At 42.2% G+C, this 11,186-nt stretch overlaps 1 protein-coding gene across 1 annotated transcript; it reads right to left on the reverse strand.

Annotated features, from left to right (window-relative positions):
* Nucleotides 1–1,451: 1,451 nt before the first annotated feature.
* On the reverse strand, nucleotides 1,452–10,037 carry LOC129327932 (vomeronasal type-2 receptor 26-like). Its single transcript, XM_054976679.1, has 5 exons — nucleotides 9,897–10,037; nucleotides 8,012–8,732; nucleotides 7,135–7,280; nucleotides 4,954–5,080; nucleotides 1,452–2,350 (listed from the first exon to the last, which is right to left on the reverse strand). The coding sequence occupies exons 1-5, from the start codon at nucleotides 10,035–10,037 to the stop codon at nucleotides 1,452–1,454; spliced, it is 2,034 nt and encodes a 677-aa protein (XP_054832654.1).
* Nucleotides 10,038–11,186: the final 1,149 nt, after the last annotated feature.

Below are 11,186 nucleotides of genomic sequence, written 5' to 3' on the forward strand. Positions count from 1 at the left end.
GGCAGCCTCGCAGCCCCCCGCACTGTCTTTTGCCTGCCCCACAGGACAGGGGGCGCGCAGCAAGCCGGTCACCCCCTGTCCCGCGGGGCAGGCAAAAGACAGCATGGGGTGTTGCAAGGTCTCCTGCGCCATTCGCCTGCGGAGAAGCGAATGGCGTGGGCAGCTTCCCAGCCCCGCATGCTGCCTCCAGCACCCACGTGATGAGGTCACCAAAATGACATCATCATGTTGCATTGGGAGCGCTCACGCGCGTGCACACATCCCAACAAGGGTTGCCCCGGGTGCCAGCAATGCTAGATCCAGCCCTGCCTGTCCCACAGTATTGTTGTGAGTATGAAATAGAGAACGGAGAGTCATGTATGCTTCCCTCTCCTACCTGGAAGAAGACCAGCATATAATTGTGCTAGAGAGTTAAGACAAATGATAATATTCTAAGATCAAAAGCACTCATATAGATCATAGAATCTGATCTCTTTTGAAAATTATTTCTATTCGGGTGGCTGAGACCCAGTTTACTATACATGTCCCACAAATCTCGCTGTCCATGGAAGTATTCTTTGAAACCAATTCTTTTTGAGCCCTTTGCTTTTTGTTTCTATTTTTGGTGCTGCTGGGAAAGAGCAGCTGAGACTCCAGATTCTTTGCTTTCTGCATTTTTGTAAAGAAGAGATGACTCTCAATTAGGATCTTTCTATTAGCATATACACAACAGTTACGTTGGTTCTGTTATTTATTTCTGCTTTTTACTCTTTCATCCTCCTCTCTCAAATCCCTGGGAACAAAGAATAGGATTGTTTCTGATATGTCTCCCTTCTGAAATGTCCTTTCTCTGCACACTTTCATGTGTATGGTTGATTTTACTGCACTTTTAAGAATTGGAACGTTGACCAATGGAAACTTAATGAGATTGTAACATTGATTTTATGTTACTATTTTTCAACATTTATTTGGGGAAGGAAAGCACAAGGCATAGGCTAGCCCTTCATAGACCTCAAAAGAAAGCAAGACAGAATCCTGAAGGCAGGCAGACCTGAAAGAAAGAAAGCTGGTTTCCGTGTCCTCCTGTCTCCTAGTCTTCCTACACTGACCATCCTTGGGGCCAATATCATTGAAGCGCCACAGTGATTAGAGGTGGGAGCAGAGATGTGGACTTAATTCCCTCATATATTGTTAACTTTCCCACCCAGAGTCAATGGCCCCATACACATAACATTTCCCCAAATCCCCCCAAAATATGCGAGCCAAAAAGTTGGGTGTGTGGAGTGTATGTCAGTTGAAGGTAGTTTGATTGAGGAAGATTAAGGTGAAATTATTCTTGTTCTTAGTGTTTTGTCCACAGCGTTAAGGCTGCATGCAATCCAATGAGTCTACATCTACATCGATTTTCTCCAATCATGAATAAGGAGATAGAGAAGGAATTGAATAAACAAATCTGAAGAACTATGTGCTAGTTATTTTTTCCTTCCCAGCTGCTCCCTGGTGTTCAGTTGAGGTCTGAATATGATAATGTAGCATTTGGGGAAGAAGATACAAGCCAATAAGCCTCCACTAGAGGCCAAGATGGAGAAGATCTCCACGGCCACCATGCCCTTCCCTTTGGTGCTCAGATAGGTGGGGACAAAGGAGATCCAAACGCTGCAGAAGACCAGCATGCTGAAGGTGATCAGCTTGGCTTCATTGAAGGAATCAGGCAAGGTCCGGGCTAGGAAAGCCATCATGAAACTGATGGTGGCCAGAAGACCCATGTAGCCCAGTACAATGTAGAACATGATGTCTGAGCCTTCATTGCATTGTATGATGATATGACCCACTTGGGAGTGCGTGTCAAACTCTGGGAAGGGGGGTGAAGTTGCCAACCACAGTGCACAGGTGCCAGTTTGAATGAAACAACAGGGAATGATGACTGACATGGCCAGTCTCTTCCCCACCCACATCCTCATCCTGTTCCCTGGCTTGGTGGCCATGAAGGCAACCACCACAGTGAGGGTTTTGGCCAATACGCAAGACACGGCAACAGAGAAGATGATGCCAAACAGGGTTTGCCGGAGAAGGCAGTTCACTGTCCAAGGATGGCCAATGAATAGGAAAGAGCATAGAAAGCCAAGCAGCAGAGAGGAGAGCAGGACACAAGTGATGCTTCGATTGTTGGCTTTGACGATCGGTGTATTCCAGTGTGTGGCAAAGATCCCCATCACTATCACTGTGGCCACAAAACATAAAACAGCGACAGAAGCCAAGCCTGCTCCCATGGGGTCCTTGTACGTTAAGTAGGTTATGGATTTTGGAACGCACTTATCCTTCTTCTGGTTTGGATATTCATCTTCTGTGCATTTCTCACATTGGTCTGCATCTGAAATTCATAATTATTACAATCCTTAATGAATTTACAACCAATGCCCATCATAATTACTCATAATTGTGCCACTTGAATGATGTTGCTGAGAAGGCTATTCAGAGAAATTTTCTTCATTCCTCTTTACTCAGTTTCTACGGAGAATTCCCCATTGCCATGAAGGAAGGGAATGGAGAGATCCTGGCCAGGTTCTGTGCAGATGTCGCCCGATAGTCTTGCAACAGAGGTCTGGATTGTTCAGATAGATATTTATGGCTGATTTAATTCACCCAAAACTAAAGATGGGAGCCTCAAAATTAGACACTGGCTCCTGTATGATCCTGGGAGTCGCAATCATGAAAGGAATTGGATCATCCTACTGACATAATTGTGGGAGTTGCAGTGCCAAAAACAGAAGGAATCAGAACATCTTGGCACAGATTAGCTCCGCTTTACTATTTCAAATGAAGCAAAAGTTTACTCATGAGAAGCCAGCAAGGGCAGGCAGCAGGCTTGGTGGAAGGTTATCCTTTCTGTGAACAGTTTCCCTGACCTATCAGAACCTCTGTGGAGTAGTGGTTAAAATGCAGGATTAGGATAAAGAAGATCTAGGTTCTAATATTGCCAAGGAAGGTTGTTTACCGACTGTGGGTGGGTCACACCCTCTCAGCCTGACCTACCTCACAGCTCTGTTGTGGTGAGGAGATCGCGGAGAACAATGTCAGCAGTTTTGGGTCACCAATGGGGAGAAATGCAGACTATGACATTTGTTATGAATCTGTTTTGAGCTACAGCTCACCAGCAAAAGATAATGGCTCTTGCTGTGAATTCTGCTATTGCTGCAGCTTTTGGGGCAGGAGGAAGAATTGCTCCTTCAGTATTCAAACTACTGTAAAATATCGCAAGCAGGTGGCGCTTCAAGGTTGGTGTGCGGAGGCCCAGTACAAGAGAAAACAACTGCCAGGGCTGAAGTTACACAACAAACAAACAATTCCGGGAATATATATTTAACTATCAATTTTTTATATTTTTATATAGTGCATAAGTGCAAAGTGCAAAGTGTATTACATAAATATTCAATAAATACAATAAAAATCTGATAACTCTGTCTCAACATGCAATAAATACAATAAAAGTACAAAATTTTATCCTGGTTGTTATAAAGTTAATTTTTGAAAATCAATGTCCATAGGCTATATATGGTGGAAATATAGCAGCATACAAAATTCCATATATAGAGTTCCAATGCGGGTGTTAAGAAGTGGGTGTTGGGAAGCTCCAGTCCAAACTAAAGATTACTCCAAGAGCGCCGACGGGATTATGCATGCATATTTATACAATTCCCGTTTCGTATAGCATACTTCTTCATGGGCACAATTAAATGTGGACGGCCCCCAATTCACTGGTAACTCAAGTATTGCTGCTTATGCCATTTTAATTCAACTTCAATACACAACACGCATGGATTGACAAAATATAAAAAATTGATAGTTAAATATATATTCCCGGAATTGTTTGTTTGTTGTGATTCATTACTATCCGGGCAGATTCCCTTGTTTTGTATAGGGCTGAAGTTACAACAGGGTACAATAATGTCTTTTCAAAGAGAAGTAACAGAGAAAGGGTCCCATCTATGACTATTTTAAGGAAATGAATTTCACCCAAACAAAGTCCCCTCCCCTTAACAAGCCTACTTCTGAGTTTACGCAAGGGAGACTTATTTAATATCAGCGCAGAATACTTTCTCAGTACTGCACCCAAAGTTGTTCAAGAAATTTAGTGTAACAAAATTAGTGGAGCCCACATATGAGAATTGCCTTTGTGATACTTCTTCATACTTCTTTGGAGCGGATTGCTTGGACTGCACCCACCTTGGATGGACCTGGGATGGTTTCCAGTCCTTTTGGACACATGTTACCTTCACTGGCCCTCATTCTCTGACACACATATTTTAGTCTTAATTGTGTCTTCCATGTGCTAACTGCGTAGAGAATCCCTTGTTATGTATAGTTGGGTCCTTCTGAGTCTGCTTAGACTCTCCAAGGATTCGGCTTGTTTACAGCAACATGATTCATGGGAACAAGATAAGGGTAAGAATGACGTGGTGGGGGCTCACTTCCATTGTTCCTCAATTCATCTCATTGCCAAAGCAAACAGCTCTTCCTTGATTTCCTCCCCCACCGTTTCACCCCTGGTGCTTCAGAAACGCCCAGGAGACACCACCCTTCAGCCTTCCGGAAGCAATTGTTCAGAAACAGCTGCCACTATCACAAGAGGACACTCGATTTGAAAACCCCAAATGTTTTACGATTGGCAGATGTTCCCATGGCAGCCATGCTGGACACAACAGTCATTTTATCATGGTACCTACAACAGATCCTCAAAAGCCCAACTGTTCTCACGGGCTCAAGTATGTTAAGCAGCCATGTCCTAAGCGGCCATTTTGTTTCTACATTAGATGAAGTAGGTCATAAAACTCTTATTGACTGTCCATTTTCCAGAGAGTGGAGACTGGTAAATCCTTTGGTATATTCAGTGCACAGACAAGTTCTAGTAACGGGAGTAGGATCAAATTGGACACATCTGGAGCTTTTCTCTTGTAATTGGATCCTTTTACTTACCTGTCTCGGCTGCAATTTTTCCTTCTGGGCATTGAGCACAATCGTAGCAACAAACTTGCTTCCCCTCTTGAACTATCTTGCTGTGTCCAGTGGGGCAGCTCTCGACACATGTGCTGCGTGGGACACTCTAAAGATAAACGCAAGGAAGGAATGGGAGATGGAAATATGCTTCTTTTTCATTACAGCTATGATTCTTTACTCCAGACCCTTTGCCCAAGAACACACCGGAAATCACATTCTCCCCACATACACAAGTTCTTACAAAGATGAAACAACTGATAAGAGAAAGAAAAGATCCAGGTAAGCAGAGGAACAAGGGTTATGGCCTTGGTATGCATCTCTCCTTCCTCTAATCATGCATCCCTCTCACCCTCTGTATTTGCACTCTTTGACACTTCCATTCTGATTAATAAAAACCAAGCCAAGTTTCCATCCTTCACAGCATGAGCTAGAAATGGTTTCATTCCTGAATTGGCATTCCTATTCTGAGGAAGTGTGTGCAAAGTGCCGTCAAGTCACAACTGTCTTATGGCAATGCCAGCAAGGGGCTACCAAGGCAAGTGAGAAATAGAAGTCTTTTGCCTTTGCCTTCATACTGAGGAACTACCAGTTGAGAATCCTTCCTATAATTTGAGACAAATACTGCCCGCAATCAATAAAACTAAAACATTAGGGAGAAAATTGTTGCATAGCCTGCTCCATACTTTTCTAGTTTTTAATTTCTAGCAAATTTTCAGACAGGCAAAGATTTGAAATTGTGAACCTCCATCGGTAGTGGTATGTGCCCTCTCTCCCACTTCATTCCCATCTCGGTGGCTTGAAGTCCAGCCAAAAAAAAAATTACAGAATAACATGGTCTCCAGACTCTTGTATACAATACATTGTGGACCTACTATGGAATTTTGCAAATGTAAATCTGATGGAATCAGAAATATTCTGTGCCCATTCCCCATTTCTTTTTTATGAGTTATGGGAAAGGGTGTAAGGTTTGTGAGAAGTTAGATTAAAGAGAGCATATCCAGCTTTTGCCTTATTTCTTATAATCTTTGGATGATAGTTCCTCTGTGGATATTCACTCTGTGTATTGTAGGGAGCAAGATGGTGCTTTTCTCTCAAGGATACTAGATATTACTACACAATAGACTCTTTCCAAGTGGTTCCTGCTAACCATGAGACCAAGTAATGTTTGATAAAGTTATAAGGCAAGAAATCCAATGAATGTAAACTCACAACACATACGTTATAGAGGTGTACTTCTAGAAAATGTTTGTTGTGGTTTTGGATCTGGGTAAAAGAGTCAATCTCTTACCACCCCGGCAAAAGCTGTTTTGCAGCTAGGAGGTTATGAGTTCATGATTCAATTCCAGGTGTAGTTTTTCATGCTCCAGATTTTCGTTCCATTTTGTTCAATGAGGAACTAATTATTCACAGCTGTTTTTAAAGATTAATCCACTAAACTCATTGGGATTGCAATCGTCCCACTAACCCAACAACCATATAAATTTCAATCACTTTCAAAGAAAGGATTCACTTTCCAATCCCTCCCAAATAGCTGGGTTTCTGTACAAAGCACTTCTCTCCACTGACTCCTGTCACTGGAAATTGGCAAACAAAGCAATGGTGAAGTAGAACAGAAGTGCCAGTTGGTCAGCAATTTTTTTAAAAATCGTAATGTTAATTTTATGCTTAATCTCTTTTGGTGACTAATGCAGTGCCAATTAGACCCCCGAAAGAGTTATTTTCAGGTTTCTTCCAACGTTAATTTTTTTTAATTCACACCACTGTTTATTATTATTAAGAGGGATATTGTCCATGACATTTTGATTAATGTATACTGAGTGTTAAACATTTGCGCTATACCTCAATTGTTATATCTTTACAGGAGTTTGCAGAAATCCAGGAGAAAATTCAGGCACAGGCAACAGGTGACATAAGAAACTGCTCTCACTCTTTCTCTCTCCCCCCTCCCCTTAAGCCATGTAAAGAAAAGTCCATGGGCTACATGGACCCATGATAATGTCTGACAACAGTGCTTGCTCTTTTGTGGCTCCAGAGGAGAGGAATTGGCTATAACTTTGGAGGATATTTCTATGGCGTGGATTTCCAAGGAGAAAGAAGTTCATGAAAAGCTTCTCCCATTTTCAAAAAAAGGTCATACGCTTTTAAAAATGTTACCCATACCTGCTGAAATCTGTGATTCCATATCAGCAAACTTCTATTAAGAGTAAACTCTTCACCTGCAATTTCTTCAGATATTACGCGACCAACTTGGATTTTTTGAAAAGTTCGATTTGGGAATGTGACCAAGTTCACAATATCGTAGCCACCTGCCAGGTCCCCATTTTCATCAAAAAAGATTTCATCTCCAGCACAATTGTTAAAGTGAATATTTCTTAAAAATGAAGCAAGCTAAATTGGAGGAGAAGCAGTTTATATTTTAATTAAATCTTGTTAGAAATTATGAAAACACCTTTCTGGATGTATTGTTGAAGGCTTTCACGGCCGGAGAACGATGGTTGTTGTGGGTTTTCCGGGCTGTATTGCCGTGGTCTTGGCATTGCAGTTCCTGACGTTTCGCCAGCAGCTGTGGCTGGCATCTTCAGAGGTGTAGCACCAAAAGACAGAGATCTCTCAGTGTCACCTTTCTGGAATTTAACATGGAACCCGTTTTTCCGAAATATGGACCTGCAACTGTATTACTTCTATAAAATTTGAATTAGGGTGATTTATTTGATCCAAACGCAAAACGTAAAAATAGAAGGGGAATCACCTCATACATCTGACAACCTAATAGAGAATCTGTTACCCAAAAAGAAGATCTTCTTAATAAGTTGAGGGAATTTGGATTAAGGAGGCAGAGAAATAAAAGGTAAGCATACAGAAAACCACACTCGGCATACAGACATATTGTGACAAAAGGAATTGTGACTGACCTGCCAGGGCTGAGCATAGAGAAGACCTCCTTCCCCCATCACTCTCTGCTGAGATCTTGATGAATACATGGCATGGAGTGCATGTGCCACAGCATGGACAGCATTGTAGATGCCATAGCTCTGACCGGACATTCCCATTTCAAACACAGTGCCAGGAACACTGTCAAGCTTCTCTTCGCCTGTGCAGTTTTTGTTTGGAGGTCCATAAAGTTTATATTGTGGTAGTGAACAGAGAAATACATGCATCCAGAACTTCTGGATGAAATAAATATTAGATTGGTGTGGATTTAGGGTCTCAATGAAGTCCTGAAATCCTGGCACTTTATTCGTGTGCAGTGCAAAGGACAAGCTACCATTGAGGGATTTTGCTGAAAATTTTGTTTCTGGCAAAATAGATGTGACATCCCATTGGGAAGTTGTAATCCAAACCCGCTCTATAGGCACTCTATGATCAATTTCAAAATAAAGTAGAATTGCTCGGAAGCCATCCATGTTCTCATCATCTCCATAGACGAGAATGACGTTGAGTTTGCTGAACCAGATTTTTAGACCTATCCCCCCCAAGATTTTTTCACGATATCTATATTCAGCAAAACTTCTAATTGTCGGAATACTTTCTTTCAAAGCAATGCAAATATTACTCCGGAACAATCTTGGTATCAGATTTTGAAGGAAATTTTCTCCACTGTCATCATCTGATGTGAGGAGGCCAATCCAATTCCATCCAAAATGCTTAAGGAGATGAACAATCCCAACACATTGAGGTGTTTCATTTGGAACTACCCGGAATAAATAAGGGAACTGAGTTTTGTCATTCATTGTAGAATGAAAGGAACCATAACTGACCTAAGATAAAAAGATCATCATGACTTTATGAGACATGACAAAAGTCTTCATTTATTTTTCAAAATATGCTTCTTCATCCCAATACATACTAATATAAATTCATTTGTTCCATTTGGTTAGCTAAGAAATGTTATTCTTTAGTACTTGGTCCAATTGTCTGAAAATGTGCTCTACTGTTCTGGAGTACCACTTTACAATTTCGGCCATTTTGGCATTATACTTTAGTAATGATCTTTCTTATCTAAAAGTTCTAATGTTGCTGTCTAGGCAGGACAATGAAGTACCTCAATTGTTCAAGGTTGGTTCAGGCTGAGGACAAAGCAGGGCACTGGATAAGATAGACCTAAGGAAAGATATTAGCCTATCATTCCAGCAGTCATGAGTTAAGCACTGGATCCTCAACAGTAGACTAAAATGTGCCTTCTAACATTAGAGGTCTTAGAGAAAAAGATTATTGGAGAGAAAATCTGTTCCCATGTCTATATTTCTACATGTCTACGAACACAAGTACCTGTGGGACCTTGTATGTCGTTAAAATGTTGGCCATCTGGATGGAGTTTTGGGAGGTGAAGCCACCAATGATGGCCATTACTTTCTTCTTCCTGTTGCAGTCATAATTGACACGAGTCGGCTTTTCTCTGAAGAGTAGATCCAGAAGGGCTTGGGAGCTTCTCAGTGAGTTAAAAGCATTCTCATAGATGTGTGATCCCAGTGTGGTGTTGGGTGAGAGTTTGGAATTCTTCTTGATTTCATTCAAGGCAAAAAAAAAGGCTAGGATATGCTGATACTGTTTAGTCAAAAACCTGCAATTAGAGTTTTGTGTAGTCTTGTGTCCCTGTATCATAAGAAACAATTGTGGCTTCTTTATAAAAATACTAGTTTTGGCAATAGTATATTGTTCAAATACTTTTAGAGCTGCCATGCTTTCTCGCCCCCCTCAAGAAAGAGGAATGTAACTGAGGCTACTCTTTCCACCTCAGGAATTCAGTCACTGAATGTAATTTTAGGTGGGCGGCCATGTTTGCCTGCAGAAGAGTGACCGGATTCAAGTCCAGTGGCACCTTAGAGACCAGGAAGATTTTTAGAGTGTAAGCTTTTGAGAGTCAGACATTGAATGAAAACTCTGTCTACGGTATATTTGCCTTTTATCAATTGAGATAGTACCTTAATTTCAGTAACATCTCTTTCTATATGGTAAAGACTGGACTGGACAGACTGGAAAATGTACCCAAATTTTCCATAGACCAGGCCGGTTTGGCATTCATGAGCTGACGCATCATGAGACATGCATTTTTTCACAGTCATAATGAAATTTGGCTGGTCTGTCGGTCTATTGGTCTATGAAACCAGACATTCCAGCACTGAGCAATCAATTCCCTAGGCAATGTAGGAGCATCCTGCAGACCTTCTGTTGCCCTTGAAACACACCAATCTTACCCTGAAAACCTTGATAGGCAGGTCTCGCTGCCAACCAGAGAGCTCCCATTATTTTTTATGTGAGCATTTAGTATATAAGACACTTTCCAGGTGGTCACTGGCTGAGAAGAACTGCTTGTTGCGGGAGTTTTTTTCATATTGTGCCAGAGGAAGGCTTGGGGTTTGTGTTGCAGAAAGGCTTGGGGTGGGAGAAGTCTTATTGGGTTTCCTCAGCTGAGTGCTCATTCTTGTTTCTCCTTTTTTTCCTTTCAACTATTATTTGCTTGTGGAGTGGTGGGCTAGCCTAGGTCTGTGCTGCAACCCAGTCGCAGAGCTGCAGTCAGGTTCTGGATGCAAGCTTATTGTTTTTCTTGGCTGAGGGCTTATTCTTGTTTGTCCTTTTTTTTCTTTAATGATAATGATAGTAACATTCAATTTAGATACTGCCCTTCAGGAGAACTTAATGCCCATTCAGAGCTGTTTACAAAATATCTTATTACTAGAAAAAAAGTCCGTTGTGGGGAAAAAAAACAACAGGCTCTAGAAAGGGGAGAGCAAGCAGGCAGGCATTCCCTCCTCCTCCATCACTGATCCTGGCCAGTGAAGGAAGGGGGTAGACATTGCCAGCTGCTCCACACCTAATCTCAGTAACCTGAAGGGGTGGCGGGCTTTGCTACTTGCTTCACACCTGATACAGGTCGGGTAAAGGGGGGCAGGCATTGCCACCTGCTCCGCTCTTGACCCTAGCTGTGTGAAGGAAAATGGGCATTGTCACCTGCTCCGCTCCTAATGTCAGCTTGGTTAATGTGGGAGTGGGCATTGCCACCTCCTCTGCTCCTATTACCGGCTGTGTTAAGGTGGAGAGAGGGCATAGCCACCTGCTCTGCTGCTTATACCAGCTAGGTGAAGAGGGGAGGGCATTGCCACCTGCTCCGCTCCTAATAACAGCTAGGTTAAGCCAGAGAGTGGGCATTACCACCTGCTCCGCTCCTGATCCCAGCTGACTGAAGGAGGAGGCAGGCATTGCCACCTGCTGTG

Source organism: Eublepharis macularius, chromosome 4 (assembly GCF_028583425.1).
Source record: "Eublepharis macularius isolate TG4126 chromosome 4, MPM_Emac_v1.0, whole genome shotgun sequence".
In the NCBI taxonomy this organism is placed as follows: domain Eukaryota; kingdom Metazoa; phylum Chordata; class Lepidosauria; order Squamata; family Eublepharidae; genus Eublepharis; species Eublepharis macularius.

What these genes read in the sequence shown, in the direction of transcription:
- LOC129327932 (XM_054976679.1), bottom strand. Translation starts at nt 10,037, where the DNA reads ATGACTGTGAAAAAATGCATGTCTCATGATGCGTCAGCTCATGAATGC. An exon ending in GAGATGTTACTGAAATTAAG is followed by an intron (nt 8,733 to 9,896) that starts GTACTATCTCAA and finishes TTTTTATCTTAG; the next exon opens with GTCAGTTATGGTTCCTTTCA. An exon ending in GTTTGAAATGGGAATGTCCG is followed by an intron (nt 7,281 to 8,011) that starts GTCAGAGCTATG and finishes GGGACCTGGCAG; the next exon opens with GTGGCTACGATATTGTGAAC.